The sequence below is a fragment of the Malaclemys terrapin genome, chromosome 8 (genome assembly GCF_027887155.1).
Source record: "Malaclemys terrapin pileata isolate rMalTer1 chromosome 8, rMalTer1.hap1, whole genome shotgun sequence".
Lineage (NCBI taxonomy): Eukaryota > Metazoa > Chordata > Testudines > Emydidae > Malaclemys > Malaclemys terrapin.
The window spans coordinates 19,798,956-19,826,375 of record NC_071512.1 but is presented as its reverse complement, the minus strand read 5'-3'; the positions used below and the strand labels follow the sequence as shown (position 1 = coordinate 19,826,375).

General features: G+C 39.3%; 1 protein-coding gene across 5 annotated transcripts in view; it reads left to right on the top strand.

Annotated features, from left to right (window-relative positions):
- Nucleotides 1-433: 433 nt before the first annotated feature.
- CPEB4 (cytoplasmic polyadenylation element binding protein 4) overlaps nt 434-27,420 on the top strand; it is a 65,613-nt gene continuing 38,626 nt past the window's right edge. For 2 of the 5 annotated variants that reach the window (XM_054038279.1, XM_054038278.1), the window contains exons 1-2: nt 7,055-9,832; nt 21,910-21,991. In XM_054038279.1, the coding sequence (XP_053894254.1) occupies nt 8,708-9,832; nt 21,910-21,991 (1,207 nt within the window). In that variant the 5' untranslated portion in view covers nt 7,055-8,707. Of the gene's footprint in view, nt 451-1,657; nt 1,993-2,906; nt 3,042-7,054; nt 9,833-19,276; nt 19,301-21,909; nt 21,992-27,420 lie in introns of those variants that run through there. The other 3 variants (XM_054038280.1, XM_054038281.1, XM_054038282.1) reach the window with 3 other exon arrangements.

Below are 27,420 nucleotides of genomic sequence, written 5' to 3'. Positions count from 1 at the left end.
TGATTTAAAAGAGGGGACTGCTGATAGGGCATTTTCCATAAGGGGCGGGGTGGGGGAAGGAGTCTTTTGGCTTGAGAGGGCCCTGATTTTTTAACATCCAGGGCATACTGCAAAGCACATCTGTTCTCCTGGGCTTTTCTGGAAAGAGAGAGGTGAAGGATTTAAGGATTGTGAGTTGTAGGTACCGGGTTTTTTGGGCGGGGGGGGAGGGTTGTGTTTTTTAGGAGGACCTACCACATTATGTTATGGCTTATTATGCCATTAAGTTGGTTGTGTCATATTCGATATTGTTATTTGGGGTATATGGCTTGGTTGGCAGAGTTCTTCTATTTTGCATTGAGAATATTTACTCTTTGTTGTGTTTTATCATTTGTACAGCACTAAAACTTTGGACAGGTGCTTTATTAAATCCAAATAAACCACAATCAAGGTTGTTTCTGAGTCATTAAAGTAAGTGAACAGATTTTTCTGCACCACTGCAGCTTTTCTCAATTTTTACTGTGACCCAAGTCACAATCTAACATTTATTGGGTGATGTGTTGCAGTCAGAATTGTCAGGATAAGGTTTGTACAAAGCAGGCTAGGAAATCTAATCCTCTAAGAGAGCAATACATTCCCCCTCATGAGTTAGCCTTGCAGTGACGAGCTGGTCAAGGAGCTTGTGCCCCTGAAAAACTATTGTAGGAGGGTCCAACTCAGTGGTTAGCGCCATTGAAGACCCATCAACTAGAACTGTCTAATAATGCCAGTAGAAATGGTCTGTAGAATTCCCCCATATAAGTCAATAGAAACTGAACCCATTAGATAGTGGTAATACAGTAATTTGTTATGATACCTTACGGTTAAATAATATTTTAAAAATACTTCATTTCTAAAGCTCTTTCAGGAGAGAGGTGCTAGCTTCATACATCACCACTGAATTGCAGGCTCCTCTTTGATGGAGAGTGGCCGCAAACTTGCACATTGCATCTTACACAGTCTTGATGGTGGGGAAGGGAAATTTTAAAATATACTAGAGCAAACCTCCACTCTTGTGGTCATGGGATCTTTAATGTCCAGGAGGACCAGACAGGAACTTAGGGTCAGATTTTTTTTAAAGTTATTATGGTACCTAAAGATACAGATAGGTGCCTAGGTGCTTTTGAAAGTCCCAGTAAGCGCCTTTCTGCAGTTTTAGGTGCCTAAATACCTTTAAAAAAATCTGACTTTGTTTTTAAGGTTCCACCCAAAAGAGACCCATGTAATAAGTGTCAGGGAACTCTACAGGAGGAGGAGGATGGACTGACTTGACCCTGCAAGTGTTTGGGTTTGTGGTTTGAGTGAGTCTAGATATTACAAAGGTCCTGCTTAGACTTCTAAGCAAATATTTAATTAGAGCAATAAGAATATGTATATATTGAAGGTTTTTAGAAATAACTGTTACTGTTTTAATATGTCCATCACTGCAGAAACTAGTAATAATATCTTTAGCTCTCAGTGGAGGCTGCTGCTCTTCTGATATTTCCCAGCAGGAACTACAGGCTGGTGATGTAGCATGTGATTTGGAAAATGCAAGCTCCTATTTTAACATTTGGGAAAGCAGGAGACTTTCAGAGTTGTTTGAAATTCTATAGCTGTTAAATGTGATTGATTTCAAAGTATTTATATAGCGTCTAAATTAATCAGTTAAAAAAACTCCACACAACTTATGTGGCAAATCATAATTCCTCCTGTTTGTTCATGCATTCCAAATAAAGCTCAGCTGCATTTCCTGAGCTTTTCTTACTTTACATCATCAAACCATCAATGCGGCAGCTTCCTTTCTGGTTGCTGATATTTATAGACACTACTAATTTTCTTTAGTGATTTATTCTTCTTTGCAATTACATGTCATGACTGCAATCTCTTCTATATCATTGTGCAGTTTTCCTTCAAGAGATTGTATAAAATGACGCAAATCCTGCTGGGAAGCCGATGCCATCAAAATATCACCCGTTGAGAAGCCTCCATCAGGTAGCTAGTGCCAGGAAACCGTGTTTTTCATGCAAGGTGATTAGCATCAGAGTTTGGAAGTTCTACTTGTATCACTAGTTGATCAGCACTTTGCTAATGCATTGCACGGGTGTGCCTGAATTTAAATGAAGGCCAGCCACGCAGTCCTTTTCCAACTGTTTATTCAACAATACATTGTTGGAGCCAGGTTCATTGCTTCTTGACAGAAGTGCTTGTTAACTCTGAATCTATGATGATGATGATAATAATAACCGAGTGACTGGAAAGTGTAGAGAAAAATAGTGTTTAAAATTCAGACAGGCTTGCATAGGTTGCAAAACAGTAAACAAAAGGGGAAATTGTAACCCAGTAATTAGATGTTTGAAAACAATGATGCTTTTCATTGTATGTAAACAAATATATTTTCAGAAACAGGGTGTATACAATTGCAGAAAAAAGGGCTTGCTTAATAAAATGCATGAACAATACTGGATTTGTTGAAAATATCATGTCACAATTGGGTGACAGAACAGGTTAAAAACGGCCTTGGAGTAGGTGGTGGTGGATACCCCACTACTGAGTGAAACTCTTTGAGAAGTGTTTCTATGTGGTGATTTCCATCTTTCCCTCTAGAATATACATAACATCTTAATTTCTTTTTCCCTTTTTTGTTACTTAACTCTGGAAAATGTTTGTATTTATTTATTTTGATTTATAGACATGATGAAAAAGAACGCCTATCGCTAGATGCCCTTGACGTAACTCAAAGTATCAGTGTAGTACTTTAAGATCACTCATCACAATCCTCCACCCCATTATTTCCCCATCTCTCCAATTACAATCCTGTCCCCCACCCATTTTCTAATATCTGGTGGGAGGGAGGGAAAATGAGTCTATGGCAAGCACTGAAGTTCATCAACTTTGGACTATTTCAGACCATGATGGAGCAAATTCCAAAGTTGTGAACCCGTCACAGAGAATACCCTGCTAGCAGTCCCTATTATTTATAGCTCATCTGATCTCAACTGTAGCAGTGAGGCATGGGGACAGAAGTGATCTTTCAGGAACAGGTAGGTAGTTTTGTGATGGATATCCAGCTGCCCTGTAATAATTTGTGAATATTGTATACTAACCTGGTTATTGGGATATTTATTGTATTAATATATTGGTTTAGTTTAACTGTGGGCTGTAAGGAAAACAAGCAGGAAGGGAAGAAGAATAGCTCAGGATAAATCACTCCTCAGCAAACATTTGAGGATTGATATGGGCTCTGTTGCGTCTGGCTCGACCTCCTGTTAAACCTACTGAACTGATTTTGTCCAGAAGCTGAAGAACTGACAAGAATAAGGGACTCTAGCTGGACTAAAAGGGGACTAAAACAACTCTCTATCTTGAGTTGTTAAGGAGCTGGTTAGGGAAACCAGACTGATGCAGGCACCCACAAGGGTGTCTGAGGAATCTAGGCCTAGGCTCATCACAGGATGATAGTGCGTTAGGTAAGACAGATGTGCACGTAGACTGTTGTTTTAAAATCCTTTTTATGCAGAAGGAAAAAAACACAGGTGCCAAACCCAGTTGGACCTGCTGAGTAAGCACAGTCAGTACACAAGATTCTGTAGCCCAAGACTAGGCTAAGTATGGGAGAGTCACAGGATTGCACTCTAGAGGAGATAAAGGCATGAGGCCTATGACCTGAGAGGGTGTCCTCATAGAGATTACGAAGGGGGGAAGCCTAGCTAGCCCTGTAACCAGCACAGATTTGTTTATTTTTCATTTAGAAAATGCAGCCAATACAGTCTTTATGCTGCATGTGTAATATTTAACATAAGATGACTTTTAAAAGACAGATATGGGAACAAAAGATTCCCTTCCCCCCTCCTCAGGATAAACTACACACCAAATTCCACCCAAGGAAGGCAAAAGCAATGAGCCCTGCATCTATACAGTCCATACACTGTTGCAGGGACAGATTTTCAAACATGTGAGGTATGCAAATATGTGTCTATTGTGTGCATGCAGACCAGATAACTGCACTCAAATTAAGCACGGAATTTCACTTTGCATACCTAATGGCCTTGAAAAGCAGGCTCACTGTATGGAGGTTGCTATACAAGGTACAAGAATAATAACTAAACTTTTAATAAACATATAGGTATATCATAAAGTATGCTTAATTACTATTATAATATATATATATATATATATATATATATATATATATATATATATATATTGCCTTTCATCCCTAAGCTTCCTAAAGTGCTTTAGAAACCAAGGACCTGATCCCGTAGTACTTACTCAGTAAAAACTCTTCACTAAAGTCAGTTAGATCCTAGGTTCTACTATATCTACTTCATACCAGTGCTGGTATTCAGGCTTAATAATGCTGTGGCCTGGGCGTGGTAGTTCAAGAAGAAATTACAATAATGCTCATGAGGGCAGACTAAATTAAAATGGTCCTTTCCTTCCACCACTCCAACTTTGACAGTTGAATTCCAGCACTGGTATACAGTGGTATGAACATGGCTCAGTATTTTTTCTATCCCTGTATAAACACCCCTATTTTTAGCTCTCATGTTATAATGTCCTCATCTCATCATCCTGAAAGATCAGATTTATTGGATATCACAATTTAAACCTCCACTTCCTTTCTCTACAAATTTAGCTAAGAATCACAACCCCTTTAAATTAGCCAATGCATGCATGGTGATTTCCATTTGCATTGATACAAGAACATCTGATCTGACTTCTGTATTTTCTTTATGGGTTTATAGGTTTATGGGGCAAGGGAGGGGAGGAGGGGGAAACACTTGCAGATGAAAGATTCCAGCTGACCTTTGAAGTCATCCCGAATAGGCACCACTCACGTGCCCAAATGACTTCGCTATATGTTCTCAATGACATCTATGGATAGAGTTAGTGCCAGAAGGACAACACCATGGTGAACTGAGGGGGAGAGGACTGAACAATATGTGCTACAATGGGCTGCCATCTTTAATGAGAGCAAAATATGGCTTCTTGGGTCTCATTTTATACTGAAACTCTTTCCCTATTTTCATTCTAGTTTATTTGTAATTCATTTGCTTTCAGTGGGAGTAGTTGTGGTGAATATTTATTTTAAACCCTTCATCCTTAAATGTAATGTTTTTGTTGGCTTTTTGATTATGAGGGGTCTGTGCAATTCCTAGTACCTGCAATCAAATTTATTGTACCTTCCTTTGTTTATATTCATGTTTATATCTTTCACTTGCAACTTTTGCCTCAGGGAGAAAATTCTAGTGCCAAAACACCACAAATTCTTGGATAAATTTTCAAAAATACGTAAGTGACTCAGGAACCTAAGTCCCAGGCTCATAAGTGGCTACGTCCCTTTTGAAAATGGGACTTAGGCTCTTAAGCCAATGTAGCTAACTTTGAAAATTTGACACCTTGTCTTCGTATGCTATTTCTGCCAATAGAAACTAAAATGTTGAGATCAGATCTGATGGTATTTTGTCTAAATATATAACTCCTTGAAGCATTAAAGGCAGTGAGAAAAACACAAATATAACACCAATGTCTACAGTGGGGTTTGTTTCCTGTGGAAGATGCATGTTCAGTCCTGTAAATTATTTCCTTTACCTTTTAAAAACACATATATTCTTCTGTAATGGTACAACCCCCCACTCCTTCAAGCAGTGATATTGTAATGTTTGTGATGATTAGATACTGCAGATATGGGGCAGATAGATTCTAGAACAGAGCTTCTCAAAGCCGGTCCGCTGCTTGTTCAGGGAAAGCCCCTGGTGGGCCGGGCCAGTTTGTTTACCTGCCGCGTCTGCAGGTTCGGCCGATTGCAGCTCCCACTGGCCGCGGTTCGCCGCTCCAGGCCAATGGGGGCTGTGGGAAGGGCGGCCAGCACATCCCTCGGCCCGCGCCGCTTCACGCAGCCCCCATTGGCCTGGAGCGGCGAACCGCAGCCAGTGGGAGCTGCAATCGGCCGAACCTGCGGACGTGGCAGGTAAACAAACCGGCCCGGCCCACCAGGAGCTTTCCCTGAACAAGCGGCGGCCCAACTTTGAGAAGTACTGTTCTAGAATATACTTTAGTATTTATTTTTATGGGTTCTTTGTTGCCTTGTTCTTTCTCTTGTTTTATTCCATTCTTATTCATTTATCATCATGTCTGTGCCCTGCAATCCACTCTTGGGATGAGGTGGTTTTGATTACAGGGAGGTGGAGTTGCAGTGGACCTGTTCACAGGGTGATGAAGTCCTATAGCAAAGTAGGTTTTGTAACGTACATCAGTCCACGGGGTGATAGGGTAGTGCAGGCAGGGAGGGATTGCTATACTGCTCAGCCCCTGTGGTTTCAGGGTTTGCAAAAGGCTTCTGCCCTCAGGGCAATGTGGGGAGGGAGATGGGGCTTGTAATGGGCCTGAGCTTTCAGGGTGTGGGTGTTACAATGAGGTGTGGTTTGCAGTGAGCCGAAACCCTCAGGGCATTACTGGGAGGTGGAATTTGCCGTGGCCAGAGCCCTCCGGGCATATAGTGAGACAGGGTTGGCAGCGGGTGTTACGTGCTCCCCAGGTTTTCCCCATGCAGTTCTATATCTTACTGGTTTCAGGCCTTTTGCCTCTTCGCCTCCCCCATTTAACAATGGAGTTTTGCCCAGGGACGTGCCCCCTGCTCGTTCTCATCCATGCAGGACAACAGAGAACCAGCAGTTACCGAGCGCTGCCATATTCAAAGATGGCTGCTCAAGGAGTACCGGCTTTCTTCAGTCCAAGATGGCCGTCCTGCTGGCAGCTAGCAGATGCTTGCCCCAATCCATGATGGCCACCAAGCAGGGAAGAATGCCCACCACAAAGATGGCGGTCGGAGTGGCACCTCTGTGCCCCTACCAAAAATGGCCGCCGCCCCTCCTTGAATCTCATGACGTCGCCAGGAAGAGGCTTGTACAGCAGGCGGGGGCGGGGCCTCCGCCTGAGGAGACGCGAGGGAGGCGGGGCTGGAGGTGTGTCCTCCCCAAACCGGAAGTGCCGCGCTGCCTCCCTCCAGCTGGTTGTCATTTCGCTCAGCGGCTCTGTCCTGAGGAGACGGGACTCGGCGGCGGCCGGGAGGGGAGGGAGGTACCGGCTGCGGCAGCGAGCAGGAGGCGGCCGGGGACCAAGAGATTCCGTAATATCCAGACTCGCCGATTACTGAAACGCCTCCCGACTCCTCGGAGCCGGTCTCGCGCCCCCTCCCCCCGCGATAATCGATTGTTTTACATGAGGGGTAAGGGCAATCGCCTGCCGCTGCGAGGACGCGAAGCAAGGAAAGGACGCTTCGGAGCCGCCGCCGCAGGACCCCACCCCCCTGGTGACTCCAGCGTCCTCCCTCCCCTGCAGTACTAATCGATCGTGACCCTGTCCCGTAATCTGCGGGCGATTTGGGAGAGCCGGTTAAACACCTTCCATGGGGGAGAGAGGAGCCTGGCCCCTCGCCGCTTGCACCATCCCCTCCCCGCTGGAGGCGGCTGCTCTCCTGAGGTAAAATCCCTCCTGCCTTCCCAGACGCCAGGACTTCTGAAGGGGGGGGGTGAGGGGGTACCCCATAGAGAACGGGGGCCTGGCGAGTCAGCCTCCCTGCACCAGCCTCTCGTCCCCTGCCGCATGCCGAGTCCCTGAGGTAAAATCCACCCTCCCTTGCAGACAAGGGCTCCCGCAGCTGAAGGAAGCCTACCTAGCTCAGTAAAAGGAGGCGAGCCCAGTACCAGAAACCACCCTTCCAGAAGCAGCAGCAAGACATCTCCCTCACCTTCCTCCTGCACAAGTCATTGCCTGCTCTCACCCCCTCCCCCGAATGCTGAATGCAGATTTCTAAGATGAAACTCTTCTTCGGACAGCCAGGACTCATCTGAAGGACACAAATATCTGATCATAAATAGGAGGCGAGCCTGGCGAGCTCAGAAACCCAGACCAACAGGAGCAGCATCAAGAATCTACCCTTCTCCTGCAGAGCTCACTCCCCTCTCATCTCCAGAATACTGACTTTCTGAGATAAAAATCTTACCCCTTCAGTAAGCCAAGACTCCTCTAAAGGACACATACAAAATAGTATATATTATTATTATTATTATACACAATAAAGGCTTACCGAGCAGCAGCAGGGGGGAAAAAAGCCTCCTGCACAATTCACTCCCCCACTGAATGCTAAAATCCTGAGGTAAAATCTTCCCATATTCACAGCAAGGACTCTTTTGAACAGGAAACAAATATATATTAGATTATATAGAATTTATTAAATTATTCCAGACTTAATTTTTTTTTTCAGCCAAGAGGTGGAGGGACCAGACGTCATTGTTTCTCTTTTCCTCTTAACTCATTTATGGCCGAGTCAAGGCTGTTGAGGAGGAAAAAACAGGATAGTTAAAATCTCTTTGTATCTCTCCCCAGAAGATTTTTCTCTTATTGCTGTGCATTTCCTTTAGGAAAAGGAAACCTCTTATTTTGCTAACCAAAGATTTATTTTTCTTTTCCTTCTAATCAGAGAAAGGAAACAAACATAAATTGACACACATTAAATATTTAAAGAGATTTATCTTTGAAAGAATCAGAACTTATATCCAAATCAGAAATATCTAAGGAGTGTGTGGAGGAAGAAACTGGAATATCTAGATTAAAACAAGATATTTGCTAGTTCCTCTTTGGAGGAGGAGGAGAGAAACACTAAACGTTGTTTTTTACAGGAGAAAATCAATCCTAACTATAATAAATGGGGGATTACGGGTTTGGAGTGTTAGTGCAAAACAACACTGGGAATAAGTCAGCTTTTCCAGTGAGATTTCATCCACATCTGCAGCCTCCACACCATCATCAAAATGCAGCCCCCAGCCCTGCTGCTTTTATAAATAACAACACAGCTGCCAATGGCAGTAGTGCTGGGTCAGCTTGGCTCTTTCCTGCTCCAGCTGCCCATAACATTCAGGATGAGATTCTGGGGTCAGAAAAATCTAAAACTCAGCAACAGGAAAAGCAAGAGTCTCTAGAAAAACAGCAGCTTTCCCCTAGTCAAAGTCAGGAAGCAGGCATGCTGCCTGAACCTGAGAAAGCTAAATCTGAGGAAAATCAGGGAGACAATTCTTCAGAGAATGGCAACGGGAAAGAGAAAATAAGAATAGAATCACCAGTGTTAACAGGATTTGATTATCAAGAGGCTTCAGGGCTAGGTACTTCAACTCAGCCCTTAACATCCACTGCATCTTCTCTGACTGGTTTTAGTAACTGGTCAGCAGCTATAGCTCCTTCTTCTTCTACAATAATCAATGAAGATGCCAGTTTTTTTCACCAGGGAGGAGTCCCTGCTGCCTCAGCTAATAATGGTGCTCTGCTGTTTCAGAATTTTCCACATCATGTCAGCCCTGGCTTTGGAGGTAGCTTTTCCCCTCAGATTGGACCCCTCTCTCAACACCACCCTCATCACCCCCATTTTCAGCATCATCACAATCAGCATCAGCAACAGAGAAGATCACCTGCAAGCCCTCATCCACCTCCATTTACACATAGAAATGCTGCTTTTAATCAACTGCCTCATTTGGCTAATAATCTTAACAAACCACCTTCTCCATGGAGCAGCTACCAAAGCCCATCACCTACACCATCTTCTTCATGGAGCCCCGGTGGCGGTGGATATGGTGGGTGGGGAGGGTCCCAAGGGCGAGACCACCGCAGGGGACTGAATGGAGGGATAACACCCCTGAACTCCATCTCACCCCTGAAGAAGAATTTTGCAAGTAATCATATCCAGTTGCAGAAGTATGCTAGGCCCAGCTCGGCCTTTGCTCCGAAATCTTGGATGGAAGATAGTTTGAACAGAGCCGACAACATATTTCCTTTTCAGGTGAGAGTCTACTCTGCTAATATACATGGAAAAAATTATTTGATTTAATTTTTATAGAAACGATAAGGGTTTTTTTGTTTTTTGCAATATAATTTAATTATCAGACTTGCATGGTTGAAAATGAATTTAATTGAAATAAAGTGAACATGTCTAACTTGTAATTCACCCTGTGACTTTTCAGTCTTCATGATCTCTGAGCTGTGAATCATGTATTTTTTTTCAATAGTGCTTGTCAGATAAATATCTATTTATAGCCCAGCGGGACATCTATTAAAGTTCAGTTCCATCGTGGTAATTAACATTACACGCAGTAAGCAATAACAGTTGGTGAACAAATGTTTCTGCTTTTTTAAAAATAACATAAAAAGGAGTGAAGAAATGAAATATTTTTTTACTTTAACACTTATATCATTTCCAAATAGTTAAAATCTTGCACTATATCTTGAGAACAAGCATTCAGTAATCCTTAAATCTGTCGTCTGCCTTGCATTGCAAAATAGTTCATGGATTTGCATTGTGACATGACTTAAATATTTTTTTTAGATGTTTTTCCCCCCGTACAATCGAAATTACTAATCTGATTTATTTTATTTTTTTGCAGTGAACTGCATAACATTTTTTTCACCAGCAATGGTAACAAATATTGGTTAAACAATATTAAATCTTTACTAAAAATAGATCTGGACTGGTCAGTTGTTGGCCTGCACTGTGCTACACCTTATACTGTCAGGAGGCAGGTTGTCTGACTCTTCAGATTCATGAGAAACATATCTAGTTTGTGGAGGTTAAAATTAGCTATCTGATATACAATCAACATTTGGATGGTAATAGTTGTCTCTGTATCTGACCACTAGTTAAGACCTAGCTTGGTAGCTTTCATATGTTTAAAAAAGACCTCATAAGGTGGATCCATAACACAAGGTTCTTTAATGTCTAGTGGCTTGTTTTTCAGGATCTTCAGACAAGGGCAAAAGTAAAGATTGCAAAATGATTGCAGTATTTCTAGCCATGGTGTAAGAAGCAGGATGACCTACTTTTACGTAATTTGGGGATGAAAGATCAGTAGATTAGAAGAACCTCAGAACATTTGTCATGGTAACTACAAACCCACAAAGAAAATATATTTAGATCTATAATGACCTTGTAGAATCAGAGGGAGGATCAATTCATTTCCCCTTGGTAAATTATTCAGTTTGTTTGGTTTACAGGGCCTATGCAGCCTTCTGAAAACAGCAGCAGCTGCTGGCAATACCTTTCATTAAGGATTTCTTTTTACTGCAGAATCACTAGCAGTTTAAACATCAGGTAGAGTCCGTACCCTTGGACTGAATGGCAATAATAGATCTTAATTTTAAGAGTTGGAAATAATATAAAGAACTGGTGTCCAATATACCAAATTCATACACTCAGACCATTAGCAAAGAGACACAGCTGGAGTTGGTCTTTTTTCAGCCTCACTGCAGCAAGACTTGGCTTGCTGTTTAATTCATTCTGTACCCTGACACGTAGCTGATGTACAGAGTGACAGAATGAGATCAAGTGTGTACTTGGTGCCGCATTTAAGGCCCAAATGTATATGTACTGATAGAAATGTGCTCCTTTTGGTATTAAGGAAATTAACAAAGCTAAATGATTCCTGAGTGTGGCTTTTGTATTATGTTCTAAATCTCAAAATATGTCTGATATTTTATCCTGGCTAAATATAATTTCTACACAACATACTGGTGTCTGTTTATGTAAACAGTAAGATGAAGGTATATATGTCAAGACCATGTCTGACACTTCTTCATGCCAGGAAATGGAAAGTGTTGGAGTGAAATGCTTTCCAGTCTCTTACTATCAGTTATGTTCTGTGATGAACAAGAAAAGGGCAGGGCAGCAAAACAGGACTCCAGCACTGCAGATCCAGAAAAGATGTTGATGATTTTCCAGACCATTTTGGGTAATTGCTTTTTATAACATTTGTGGTGTGAAATCCTTAATACCTTTGTGATCATTTTAAAAGGTGACTTCAGTTCTGAGAACACTGGGGAAAAAAATATGTAAAATTTGGCCATAGGTTTTTGTTATGCTGGATGTAGGGTTCAGATTGTATTCTTGTGTCAAATCAGTCATGAGGATTTTTGCTTATGATGGAATACGTGAATGTAGTTGCACATATATGTAGTGTCCTTGAGGAGGCAATCATGTTTTGTCTGAGACTTTCATTACCAGAATCTTCTTAGATTGGTACTAAAATCTACCTTTGCTGCTGAAACAGAATTGGAGGTATTTGATTAACTGTGAATGTTCCTGGTTCTCCCTTTCATTTAACATTTATTTTCCTATTTAAATCTGTTCACGAGTGTTGCTCTCATATTATGAGAATTAGCTTATTTAGAATGCAAGAGTATGGAAGAAGAAACATGAATCTTTGAGAATGTGATTTTTAGAAAAGGTATCTTTACTCAAAAGCTTAGTGAAATACAAAAGTACATATTGGAGCATATCTTGTGACAGAGATCCTATAGCAGCCGTACCTAAATGCTCATTTTTTATTGACGAGTGTTGCATATGTCTGTGTAAATAACTTACGTGAACAAATGTTGATTTTAATTGTTTTTCCCTCATGACTCTTAATGACTTGCCATGAGACAAAAATCCCTAATTTTTGTAGATAAAAATAGGGATGATTTCTTGTGTTGATTCGCTTGGTATTTTTGTAACAGCAAAGGTAGCTCATTCGGTATTGTGGTGGCCATGTACAAATTGGTTTGGTGTTTGTGATGCCTAGTAGTTCTATAGTACTACTCGTTTGAGGGTCTCAAAGTCTCGGAGCACAACTTGGGAGTAGACAAGATCCTCTTCTTACAGTTGGGGAATCCAAGGCACAGGAGGTTGAGTGACTTGCCCAAGATCAGCTGGCAGAGCAGTAAACAAAACCTAGATATTTTTACTCCTCATCTTGTGCTTTTACTACTATACAAAGCTTCCTCTCAATTAAAGCAGTTAAATCTGTTGTTTAAAAAAATTAACTAATTCCTTATTTTTTTTTTTTTTTAGCTTTTCAGAATTACAGACTTACAAGAGATCTGTTTCAAAAGAGCAAAGCCACAATTTGTCGTCATCCTTTGACCTCTCATTTGGAAAGTTGCTAGTTTTCAAAAGAATAAACTGTGCTTTTGAAAAGGGAAATGGCAGGTTCTTAGTTATAGTAACCTTCCATAGACATCTGATCAAATGAGTGAGTGGACCTACCTTGTAATATGAGGGATTTTCAAAAAACAATTGCTCTCCATTTTCCTCCCTGCGACACTGAAAGTTTAGCAGCTCAATCGGATGGTGAATTGTCAGTAATTGAACTGCGCACTGCAGCATTGTCCTCAGGATTGTACAGACTTTCCTCTTGCTACATACTTGCACGTTTAAAAAGACGAGCACTCTGCTTGTTAGGCAATCTATAAATCTTGCTTTGATAGGCATTTCCAGGTTTCAAGCGCTCATCTTCAAACATGTGAGGATGTTTGTAGAATCAGTCCTTGAAGGCACTAACAAGTTGAGCAATAGTGCTCAGCTTTCTGTAAAAAGTACTCAGACAAATTTCTGCATAGCTTCTTTGACTAGGACATGAAAATAAAAATTCAAATTGCCCATTTCATAGAACTTTACACTCGTGGGCAGTTCACTGAATTCACTTGCTCAAAATGTTTTTTTTCTCCCCAGAGAAAGGCCTCCAGACATTTAACCCCATCCCAATCCATGGAGGTTCTGTGCCAAGGGGGCTTTCTCTTCCCCAAGGTAGATGTGGAATGTTTGTGAAAACACACATGATTACTGTAGTGTAAAATTCCCTTCTGTAATCTGTTTGTACACAAAAATCCTGACTGTATTGATAAGTGTATTAAAACAGTCCCATTCATAAAGCATTTTAGAACTAAAAATATTCTGTTACATGCATTTGTCAACCTTTCATCATAAAGGAATCTTGCTAATCTAATGGTCTTTAGTTTGCTCACTTCAGGATTTTGATTTATATATTTTTTTTATTGTTCTGAAGGAGCCTCTTGAGAGACTGAGAGCTGGTTGCATAAAATGATGATGCAACCTGTTTTGTTGAAAAAGTTTACTTTTATTATATCAGTAGGTTTTATTCCATAAAGTTATCATTTTAGATTAAAATACATATATTTGGTTTTTTTAAATACCTGCTTACCCATTTTCTATAACTATATCCACTGCATAGTAACTAGTGTTTTGTATGCCATCCCCCAACTGATTTAGCTATTGGTCTGTGGAATTAAAAGCAGTATAATGTGGTATGACATACACAATTTAAGTACTGTGGAAGTTAACACTGTTCTTGTTTTATAAACTTACTACTGACGTTTATACTTAGGCTTCAGCCCTCCTGCATATTTCTGACCTCAGGGATTTTTTAAAAAGAGGGCCTTTGTTAGGAAGCTATTTGAATTATGTTTCCTAAGATTAAAAGAAGGAATCTTATTAAGCATTTTTCTTTGAAAATGAATTGCGTACACAGCAGGGTAGCACGGAGCAGAGAACATTGGGTAGTGTACAGTAGTAGACGCATAAAGAGGTTTATGTGCAGCAGAAGTGGGCTCAGGCATTTTATTTGAAATTTATAGACAGGACAGTGACTCTTCTTGATATTTAAAAACTCTTTCAGTTTGACAGAGCTTAAGAGCTTTTGTGGGAGTGAGCACTTTTGATTCACTTGAGTTTTCCAGCTTTCATCTTACTCTTCCTGGTGAAGCTATAAAAAATGATCAGATCAGCATACAGAAACATCCGTTCAGGAAAAACCTGTTTATTCAGTGCCTTGTTAATTCAGCGGTTACTGGATTGGGAGTTGGAAGACACCACTTACTGGGAGGGCTGGGTGGGGTGTATATAGCAGCTGAGTTAAGCTTCATCATTCTACTTCAGTATGAAATAAAAATGTGGAATTAATGTCCACTGCCTAAGGCTACCAAGACACTTGACTAAGTGTTAGGGACTCCTGGATATAGAGTTACTAGAAACTATAAAGGCAAACATAAAGAAATAAACAGGCTTTGGTTTATAATAGTAAATATTTACTTTACAGCTATGACACCAGTTATTTAAATTATGGTAACTAGGACAAGTTTTCAGAAAGATTCAAACCTCCAAAGCACATACAGTGAATAGGAATTAGAGCCAATCTTTCTGCAATTATAGTATGCAGCAATTCTGCAAAGGAAGGTTCTCCAAAGAACTAAACCATATATATTGAATAGAATTGATAGTAAAGTCTGATATATGCAACTATGCTTGCCCCATAAATACTGCTTAATCATCATCTTTAATAAATTGCTTAAATCAACAGTTTACTTTGCATCATTATAGATGCCTGACTCTTCAAAAAATTCACATTTTGTAATATTGGGCACAGCCTTTGCTACAAGCAAATTGTCACACCCAGGCAGGCTTTGATTTTATACTGTTTGGCTTTCATAGCATTGGCAGACTATGGCTGTGATTGCCTCATCTTGGGACGCATTGAATAGAAACTCTCAGTTTCTGGAGTCTTAATTGGTCAGGCGATACTGATGGCATGGGTACAGATTAAATGTAGTTAGGCCTGTACTTCAGTGGTTGAATCCAGATCAACTGTCTGTGAAGCTCAGGAGAGTTTAGATCTAAGGTTTTGGTTCAGATCCATGCTGAACATTCTCTTCCATGGCATCAAGTTTTCATGTTCAATTTCCAGTGCATATAGTTTCACAATATGAACTATACATAATTTATTCTAAATGTTTTTATTCTGTATGGGTCCCTTTGGACTTCAAGAAGGGAAGAAGATGGATCTTATGGAATCTGAATTGTATGACTTAATGGTTTCCTACTTATAAGCATCTCCATTTTAAACTTTGTCCTTACATAGTACCTGTCAACCATAGATTTCAAATTACTTAAAATATTCTTTATAGATAGATGTGGGGAGAACACGGGACACATAGGTTAAGTGACTTGCCCAAATTCACATGAGTCAGTGGCAGAGTTGAGACTAGAATCCGGGAGTTCATCTCTCAATCCTTAACCACTAGATCACATGATCATGGTTACAGTATGTATTTTGAAATTATTTCTAGGCAGCATGAAGGAAACAGACCAGCAATTCCATTTCCTTTTTAGAGTGATTTGGCCAGATCTTTGCATAAAGTTCACTGGTATAGAATATCAGCGCTGTATTAATTGGGTGTGGCCTGCTAAATATTACCTTTCTATAATTAGTCTTCTAAGCAATGCTGTTTTTATATAAATTCCACTATTTCTTACAGCATGTAAATGTTGATACCTTAAAAGCAGCCTTTTGTATTGGGACTATAATTTGATTCTCATTAGGATCTTATTTCTCAAAGTCCTTTTTTGCCAAAGGTAAATATGCTTGTCCTTTGAGCCCTCCTACAAAGCAAAAGTTCAGATACCCTAATACAAACTCTTGAAATGCAAAGTTCTTCTTGGGATCAATTTAGGTAAGCAATATCAGCCACCAGCTAACATGTCTATAGCTATATAGACATTTTACTTTCTTTTGGGTGATCATTATCCCTATATCCATTCTTTCTCATTCATATATTTATTACACACAGATCACTAGTAGGATTCCCCTGGGGCCACTGCCAATGTCACTCAGTGAATTGGGCCATTTAGAAAACAACACCATGCTGTGGGATGAATCTCCCTCCCCACTGTATGCTTGAAAGAAGAACTACACTCATTTTTGCTGATCACAGCATAGTGAACATTCATATGCTTCTCAAAGACCAACTTTTCCCCATATTTGGTTACCGAGTTAAAAATCAGCGCTTAATATTTACATGTTACAGCAGTAATGTTAAAGCAGTATTCAGTGTATAGTTACATGTCTCTTTGGCAAGATGGCCACCAATGCTAGTCTCACATGTTAATTTTTATCATTTTCAGATAAAGTACTTCTTGGTTTGTTTGCTGACCACCATGTGAACTTTTAGAACACTGCTCCGAGCAAAACTGGTGCTGTTTTCTTTTAAGTAATTGAGGATCGAATATCTTGCATTAATAGAGAAATTCTACTAAAAATAAAAATGTGTTCATGGTGCTTGTCTCTCTTCAGGCCATTGTACTATCCTGATACTTAGCCTGACAAATTGTTAATGGACCTCTCTGCACAGTGAACCAAATTTGCTGATATAAACACTGTGCAAGCTCACTGAAAATTGATGAGGTTTCAGAGTAGTCAGCACAGATTTAGGTCTCTATTCAGGAATCTGGGAGCCCTGTGATATCTGTTCTTTTCAGAATAGGCACCATCTACAATTGATTGAATAAACAAAGTACTGGGATTCACCCAGTAGTTCCAAAAAGTAAGTAAATCAATAAAATATTTGCTCTATCCACTTCAGGGATAAATCTGCTTTTCTGGTTTTATGCCTTGTTGCTGCCCTCTGGGTTCAAGGTGCTATGTATATTTCTAGCCTATTTCTAGGCTAGTCTATCCTACCCAATGTAAATAATACATAATACAGGGTGGACAAAATGCTCATAATTGTGCAAACTGGCAAATGACATGCTGCATTTTGAATGTCTTGCGGGTGATTGAAAAGTCATGCTGAAAGAAAATTGCAATTAAATAGCACTCAGGAAACATGGGTTGCTGTTGTGAGTGTGTCATAGTATAAATAGGGACATAGTCTGCTTAAATTCTGCAATTGGACAATAGCATCAGATGTCATGAAATAAAGTATTTGTACTGGGCTTGCCACCATAGTAACTGAGCAACTTAGATTATGATAACTAGAGTAGAGTATTGGTCTAGCTTCTACATTTTCACTAATAAGTGGTGCTTTGTGGCAGGCACATGATGCTAAGATGCATATTAACTTGGTTTGTGGCCTTTTAATGAATGCCCTCAATAAGCAGGGACCCCGAGGAGCAAATTTTTTCAAATGTCCCAGTAGCAAGACTTGTGTTTTCCCAGGATTGAGGCTGAGGCAACTCAGTGTCTTAAGCTGACTAGGCCATTAGGCATTCCCTCAGGCCTGAGAAAAAACTTGCTTATCAGTTGTATATTGAGAATGCTCTAGATTGTTTAGAAATCTCATCATGACATATGACTGAATGTGGAGGATAAGGGCCTCTTGGTATTCAGCATTTTGTATCACCCAGACTATTCCATCATCTAGGTACGACTGGAACCACGAGAGAGTGGCGAGGATGAGGCTCTCAGCGTTTCAGAATCGTCTGCACCCTTCCATTGTGAATAATCCATTAATGGTGGCTACCAATGGGAACACAGCCACGTAACTTTATTTGGTAATCAAGATGAGCATGGTTTAGAACTGCGGGGTGGGGAACCTTGGGAAGCTGAGCTTATAAGACATGGATATCCTCATTAAAAAATCATGTATCATAAAGGGGGAGAATAAATGGGGCATGTCATTAAAAATGGAACAGGTAGAAAGTGAGCAGGCTCAGGGAAAATTTCCATTAAAGAATCTAGTTGTCCCTTTGAGGGAATTTCTAGTTTATTCCCTCTTTCTTCTCCCTTATATATGATTAAATACTGTCTCTGTTCTGAATGCCAAACACTGCCCCCCCCCCCCACTCACATTCCAAATGATGAATGCAAATCCCTCTCTGTGACCTTCAATAATATAACTTAATCTCAGCACAACACTAAAAATTTAGGGGAGAGAAGTTATTTTGGGGCTGACCCTACGTTTTGTTGGCAGCATTGCATGCAAAATAACATACAGAAGCTGCCTGGCAGTATTCTTCCCATTAAATGTTTGCCAGATAACTGAGATGTCATTGACAGCGTGGCAGCTGAAGGGTCTGCAAGCTCCTGAAATTCCATGCTCCCCCTGTTGTGAGATAGGAGCAGTGGCAGATGCACACAAGGGAGTTTCCAGCTGCTTCAATATTGGTGAGGCTGAGTTCTAGATCTATTGCTAAAGAGAGATTCAAAAAAACGAAATAAGGTACAGAACAGAAAGAAATACATAGTGAGAAATGTTGAGATTGGAAAGTGCTACAATACCTTTAAAAACAAAAACAGCCCCCCTCCCCCTAAAAAAAAAAAAAAAAACCCCACCTCCCACACAAACAAAAAACAGTCCTGGATGGAAGCAATACAGACAGTTTGAAAATTTAGAGATAATGTCTGCCTTTATTCATTTCTGACTTGCATGGATTATACCTATTCCCATTCAAGTCAATAAGGATAAGGAACACCTTTTTACCTCTGTAAACTATTCAAATTGATTTCATGGAAATGTAAGGCTTATCTACACTTATAGTGCTGCAGTGGCACAACTGCACCAGTGCAGCTGCACTGCTGTAGTGCTTAGTGAAGAGACTGACGGGAAAGCTTTTCTTGTCGGCCTAGGTACTCCACATCCCTGAGAGGGAGAAGAGCTGGAAGAAGCCCTCCTGATGATATGGCACGTCTACACCAGGAGTTAGGTCAGTGTAACTGTCACTCACGGGTGTGGATTTTCTACACTGTTGAGTGATGTAATTATACCAACATAAGTTTGTAGTGCAGACTAGGGCTTGGAGGAGTTAGAATTATAACTAGGCTTTGAAATCTATAGGAACCAGGGACAAAAATATCAAATCAAGAAACTAAAAGAACCAGTGAGGAAAGAAACAAGTGGGAGAAGAAACAAATGTGAAGCTGGAGGGAAAAAGTGTAAGGAACCAAATGTTCCTAAACTAGTATTTTTTGGTAGATACGTGTGCTCTCTTGTAATACAGGTTAGTGAGAAAAATAAACACTGAAAAGATGAGGCAGATACACAGCAAATTGAATTTTGGCCATATTAGTATGGTAAATGTTTCTGTCCTGTTAGTGACCGGAGTACAGCTAACTTCGCCTTTTTGCCATACTTTCTGTAAGGATCATCTACATGCTACTGTAATGAGCTGCCTCTGGAGAGGAGAACTTGAACCATTCTGTGGCAGCAACACACAAAGTTGTGGGTTTTGGGGGTGTTTTTTATTTTGAGGGGGAAGTGAAAAATAAATTCCCAGTTAAAATTACTATTTTGTTTTTGGAAGGAATGTGACTTACTAAATAGGAATTAGGCTAGGACACCAGAGCCAACCACTTCTACTCTTAAAATACCACGGAGTATTTAATGACCACAAAAGGCCATGACCCAGTTTCTCATTTAAAGATTGACTCTCCTGCAATATAGTGCCCAGCCAAAATGGCAGCAGTATTTCAATATTGAGGCAAATGAAAATATCAGTTATTGAATATACAGCACCATATTATGCAGTTTTTTTTAAACTTCTCATCCAAATACTGAGCAAATCTGGCTCTACTTACTTTGCAAAAGTTTAGCTTCGCATCTAGATGTAAAGAGAAACTAAACCCCCACATTGGTGGGTAATAATTGATATAGTTGTATACAAGTTTACTCTAATCTCCTATCTAGAGTTGCTTATAACTTTTCTTGTTTCTTTATGGGCAGAAACTTTCCGCACTTGGTCTTGGTTTTGGGTTAAAGGTGAATCTCTCTTGGAAAGTGAACAAAATATAACACTTGGGATTAGAGGTGGTCTCCTTTTTGAACACAGAAATTAAATGCAATGTCTGTTAATGCAGTTTAGCAAAATTCTACTTGCCTGTTTCCTTGGGAGGGGGTGATTGTGGGGAAACTTTTTTTGGTGATGACTCAATTATTTAATCATGGGGCAATATATGTTGTGCCTGGACTAGTGAACACTTGTAATTTTGCAAGACTCTATTATTGAAACATGAAAGTTAAATATAGACACTAAAATCAAGAAATTGAGAACCATAATGCTTGGCCAAAGTGTTTGGTGTTGGTTTGGTACTACGTAAATGACATACATTACTTTTAACTTGGATAACCAGAGAGGTGGCTTTGACAGACATGTGTGAACTTTGATCTTCTCAGTTGAGCATTGGCTGTTTTAGTCAAGAAAGGGTGACCTATGAAATATGCTAAAGGATGATGCTAAGGAGAAATCCTTGGTAAATTTACTTCAAATGGATCAAGATGATGTGATGGTAATGTATACAGGTCAACTTGTCTCTAAAGTTTGTCTAGTGCTTTGTTTTTAAGTGTTGGTTTAAAATTGCAAAGTTCTGGGTGTAGAGAGTGAAATTTTAAAGTACAAAATGTTAACTTCTTACCAAAAAACGAGGCTGTTTGGCACCAATATTTGCAGTAAATGGAATTCTGTGAACTTCAATTTTAATTGTGCAGACTCTGAAATGACAAATAACTGTATAGCACTGGATTAACATCCATTGTATTGTAATAGCATAGTTTAAACTGGTAAGTGCTTTCCTTAACAAGGATGCTTTCTTGAACTGGGGTCTTAAATTGCAATTCGTTTCATTGCTTCAAACAGGATTTATTTGAGGGTGGAGAGTATTAAACTTGGCAAATTTTTTGGAGTAGTTCAGCCTCCAGACTTCAGCTGGCCTGAAAACGTCAATGGAAACTAAATTGATGAAGAAGGAAAACAAACTTTTGTGTCATTTGTTTTTCCATTTTCCAGCCAACTCTAAAATATACCTGAACACTCCTATCTTACATTACTTTTCTTTCGTAAAACAAACATAAAGCAACCCAAATTTTCTTGGCCACTTAACAGTATCAGTTCTGACTGTATTTCTATGGCTGGCAAAATAAATGCTCTGTGTCCGTACGATAAACGTATTGTTTTTTTGTTTTTTAAAAAAGAGATTGCTTTGCAGTGAGCTTTAATACAGGCTGTCTTATTTTAATTAAATGTTTTAAAAACTACTTTTTGCAATGAGGCTTTTTTAGGAGTAAAACTGTACTTTGATTTGTTATCAGATATTTTGTTCATGGTGTTGCTAATGCAAAACTGAAACTTCAGATATTTATTTACTGTTACTCAATAAAAGCCCAAGAGTCTTGTAGTTTTACTTTAAATATAATTTCATTGTATATGTTTAATTCTGATCTAATGACATAGGGTGGAGTTGAAACTTCTGCATATTTGAGGTAGCCTTGGATAGCATTTTGCTGTCTAAATTGACTGACTTTGTTTGTGTTTACTTGCAGGATCGCGCAAGAACTTTTGACATGCATTCACTGGAGAACTCGCTGATTGACATAATGAGAGCTGAAAATGATTCACTGAAAGGTAAATTTAGAAGGTGACTGTTTCCTGCAGTAAATAATTAGGATGATGTGCTTGGGCAGGATACAAAACTTGTCTTTTGTTAGAACAACTAAGTATGATTTGCATATTGCATGTTGGTCAACTCATCTAGGCCTCATTTTCCTTCTCTGTCAAGAGACGAAGGTGTCAATGCAAGTGAGCACCTTTGTGTGTCTAATGTCTTGATCAAGGACACTACAAAATGGAAGCACAAGGCATTCTTTTGTGTAATTGGCTTGAATTGTGTTGATTTTTTTTTTTTTAAATGCGCAGCATGTAAAAATTCCCAGTTTCTGGAATCTTATTCAGATAGGTAAAACATACCAACCTACTTGACAGTGTTTTCCCTCTTCAGCCACATATGCTCTTCTGTCTCTGCAAAAAATACGTCTTCGGTACTTATTTAACTAACCCAGTGTCTAATATGAGTACTAAGCTATTTCATCACAACTCTTTGTCTCAAGTAGTCTTTCCATTGACTATGCCACACACTTGCGTAATTATGTCCATTTCCCTTTTGAATTATAAGGTTCTCCTGATGCAATACTTTCTCCAGAGTAAAGATTGAACATTCTTGTGCTGTCTCTCAGGAATGAGAGATGCTTACATATATAGGAACAGTATACTTTGCAAGTGAAAGATTTAAAAAGAAATGAGTTTTAAGCTTCCCATAAAGTGTTCTGAAAATATCGACTAAAGAAACAACTGTCTTCTGAAAATGCTTTTAATACACATTAATATATTGCTTAATAGAAGCAGCACATGCTGTAAAACCCTGCAGTTTAGTTCATTGCAGGTCAGTGCTAAACACTAATCTTACAATTTCAGTCTCAGGGTTACAGTTGTCTGAGTACTCTTATTTATCCACCGCAAGGTTTTTGCACAATTTTTTGTTATTGACCTGAGGCCACTAAAACAGATTTATGGTAGTCTTTAAAAATAAATTTCCCTGAACACCAAGGTTTGTGTTCTTAATTGAAGTGACTTGCATTTTAGTAGTGCTTCTCATCTAATACATCTGTTAAGTACTTTGGGATTGTATACTAAAAGTCCTTGCATCCAGCTCTGGGGTGAAATGCAGCTACATGACAATTCAGTGCAGGAAATAACTTTCCAACTGAAACTACAAGGGAGTGCTAAGTAGGCAAAACTCCCACTGAGTTTAAAAATAAAAACAAAAAACTTTCCCCGTGGGGAGAAGGGTACCAGTGCCATTGGCTCTTTAATAAGGTTGCCAATTTTGGCTGGATATATTCCTGGAGGTTTCATTACATGACATAATCTTCAATTAAACAGTAATCTTTAATTCCTGGAGACTCCAGGATAATCCTTGAGGTTTGCTACTCTTTAATAACAGCAAGTTGCAAGGGCCTTGTTGGTTTTGTTGTTGTTGTTGTTGTTGCGTTTTTTTTTTCCCCCCCACAGGCCATCAGAGCACAGTACCCTGTGTATACCTTAGCATCATAATGGCGCCTTAGTTCAGTACTGAGTCAAAAGTCAAGAGTCCCACTTAAATTAAGCACCTGGAGTTTGCTTGGAGGCCTTTCATCCAGCTATGAGGTGGGCCCAATCCAACTTGTAGCTGATTAAATCTGACAAGCTCACAGTGATGTGGCTGCAGACCAAATTCAGCTTTTAAGGGAAATTTAGTTTTCTAACAAAGTAAGGTTGCTATATTGTCATGTTCGGTAATTAAGGGCAGTTTTATACAGTACTGTGATTGATTGGTTTAACTGCTTTGAAAAAGTCCTTTGGTTTTCAAATGGCTCTTTACTTTAAAGTGAAAAGTGTTCAAAGAGTGGAATAAATGTCAGCAAAGAATAGTGTATATTTCTGATGCTTACAAATTCTTGCTTGAGCTTGATTTGTTAATCCCCAGTGCACAATCATCTATATTTGGTATAAAGCTCTGTGTATTGTTGCATAATCAGAACACAGCAACATCAATCAGATATTATTCTGGGAAATTTTCTACTGTATTTTCGTTAGTTGCTAGACATTATATTACTCTAAACTATAATATTCCTTTTTGATGTTTTAAGGTTAATAGCCCTAAAAATATACTTGCCTTAACAATGCTTCCATTTTATAGTACTTCCTGGGCTATGTTTTTAAGTTACTTTCATGAAACTTGTGGTACATAAATCCCTGTTCTCTGCTATTATAGCTTAGCAGGCTTGTGCAGTGGTTTATTTGCTGTAGTATTTTAAGGAATGTGCCTTTTAAAAAAGAATTAGCTTGAATAATGTTGAAAAGAATCAGCAGAAGGTAAGAATCTTAAAATATGACTTGTGGTTGCCATTTTATAGTCTTGCTGTCCTTTTTTAATACCTGCAGTTATGTAAGTTGATCCATAAAAATAGCTACGTAGTTTGTTTTTATATGGGTTACTTTTCATGGGCAGTGTTTTTAAACTAATTTGGATTGGCCTTCCATGTGAAGTGATGGAAGTTCCATTGCTTGAGACTTTAAAAATAGACTGGACACAGCACTAGCAAACATACTGTAGGAAACAATCTGGGATTGGCAGGGAGATGGACCGGATGATCTAATAGGTCTCGTTGCTAACTTCTGACTCTTTGATAAAATTTAACAATGATTTACGTGTCGGTATTCTAAATCAGGTTACTTCTTCCTTTCATAGCACAATGCACTCCAGAAATAAGGAAAAATATTAAAATACACCAAGTGAGCCTTTTAAAGTCTTCAGACCTGGGGGGGAAATATGTTTAGGGATTGGGAATCATAGTGTTGGGACCATTGTCTCAAGGTTTTGACAGAAACGCCTGTATGGTTAAGTGATAGCCTGACTTCATATTGGGATGTACAGGACAGTGGTAGTTTTTTGGTTTGGAAGTCTACAGCATAACAATCACAAAAACTAAACAAAAAATCTATATTCTGTTATGACTACTTAGTGATTGAGTCTTACATTTACTAATCTTGGGTTTCTTTATGAATAAGTGTAACAATTGTTCTTTGCTTGCAATATTAAGCATACAAACAAGGCAATGCTTTGTATTTTTGGTGGATCCTTGAGAAGCATTTTGAAAATAGAATTGATTCACTATTAGATTCAGTGTTAAAATCCTGATGAGATTTTTGTAAAATGTAATAACAAATATTTTTATTTGTGGCTGTTTCATTTTTTTTCTTCCTCGAATCCTATCCCCATTTCCTTTCCTGAACAGCTGCCATTTCAGTATGTTATTTTTATCCACGAGAGTGAGCGTGCTGACTTCTACATAGCCAATGACAATCTGCAGAAGCCTTTCCCTAGAGACTAATTGCATCTTCTTTATATTGTACTCGGCCTTCAGCTGAGCCGGAGATCCAGAGACTGATTTTTGAATCTGGGTCTTCCAGATTGCAGTTTGAGCATTGGTGTGACACTAGACGGCTGACTAAATATGTCCCTCTTTCATCTAGAATGAAATGTCTTTAAATGCTGTGTAGTGGCAGACTTGCTGCTTTAGTGACTATCCTGAACCTCTTCTTTCCAGGCTATGGGACTGGCGCTTATTTCCTGGAAGTGGTGCAAAGTGAAAGGGATTAGAGAAGCAGGCTGGCATACATGCTTCCAGAACTGCAAAGCACTGTTGTGTAAAAGTCTGTCTAGAAACAGCCAAAGGAAAAGATGTGAATCAGCTCTAAAGCTGCATGAGAGAGATACATTGGAAAAATTAGGCTAAAGATGGCTAGGGTGAGAAAAAGCTAGGCTTTGGATAGAGTAGACTAAAACTGAAAAGGATTGGGTGCATGGGGGCGGGCGGGGAGGTAGATGTGAAGATGGTGTGCACATTGCCTGAAAATCGGATGGGGGGGAAGGCAACCTGAAAATGGAATTCAAAGACCTGATGTTTCTCAAAATGGATTATTTTGGGTTAACTGCTACATGTAGTAATATTTCTAGAACAATCATCAGCCTCTTCAAGTCCTGAAAAACTACTAGATTTTTAAAAATGGGTGACGATCCATAATGATCCTATGGAAAAGATATTTGTGTCAAAGGGTTGGGATGACTTGTACAGAGATTTTTCTGAATGTTTGGGAAGGAAGAAATTAACTGGCATTTTCTTGTGCGGTGTTTGGAATGTGGTTTGTTTTTGTGACATCCTATCTGGCTCCTCAAATATATGCTCAGATAATATATTTGACACAAAGAATCGTGTTAATGATCGCACAATGGTCCCCAATCCTGGTTGAGGCCTATAGATCCCACGGTAATATAAATAACTAATAATAATATATAAGGCTATCGTTCTGGCCAGAGTGAGTGACCATGCATAATCAGTTTAAAAAAAAAAAAACACCCTAGGGTTTGATTTTTGTCAGTATCCTAAAGGGATCTACAAAAACAGAAGTATACATATTTTTATGCTGAGCAGGGGTGTTAAACTTAATAGCCAAAAACAACTCCTCTTTTCCTCCTTTGTTTTGCTTTGGGAGTGCTACACAGTACCCTTCTGGGATCCTGAGGGTATTCAGACCCATGCGTTAAGACCTGCACTTAATATAGCTTTATAATCAGTGAAGCCTTTTGTATTATATATTAGTTTGGGTGAAAGAGGAGCTGCAGAATGCCTGTCATTTTTTTATAGAAAAGCTGAACTGATGATCCAATCTGTGCACCCTCTTCTCTGAGCAATTTATAGAAAAAAGATCATTACTCATTTGAAACTGAAATACATAAAAATATAAAATGCTGAAAAACTAACTGCCTCTTCCCCTCGTGTGGTATACTGGCCCAGTTTGTCCTAACCATGATTAGGAAGTACTTGTGAGTTATGCATTAAATGACTGCAGCCTGTAGGTCACTGGTGGTCATCCTGCAAGTTCACTTTGTCATAATAAAAATGAAGAACCCATGGGATTTCTGAGTTAATTGATAATATAATTTAGATTACAAGCAGATGAATTATTCACTTTTAAAATGGAAGTGAATGTAATACCTATAAGTTAGGGTCTAATAGACAAGTTAAGAAACAGGCTAGACCTGACACTACATTGGTTTTCCCCTCACCATGACTCTGCCAATCCTGACCTGGGAACAAAGGATTCCAGTCCTATAACTGTCCATTGCAAATGGGTTAGGATGCTACTGCCGGACTCTTCATTTGTGACAGTCAAGGATTTGTACTCTTGCCAAATGTTGTTAATGTACTAACTCATCATTTGACCTAGTCCTTGAATTATTTACAAGCCTTTATTTTAAGTCCCTTTAGCTATTTTTAGTTTACAACATGTTTATTTCTACAACTTGTATGGGTGTGTACATATTGTATGTATGTATATATAAAATGCAGTGTTTCCTATACCTGTATGTTGGTTCTCCCCAACCTCTCCTGTATATCTTATTGGCTCTTCCCAGAGCCTTTAATTTAAAAATAGCTAAATTATAATCTCTTAAG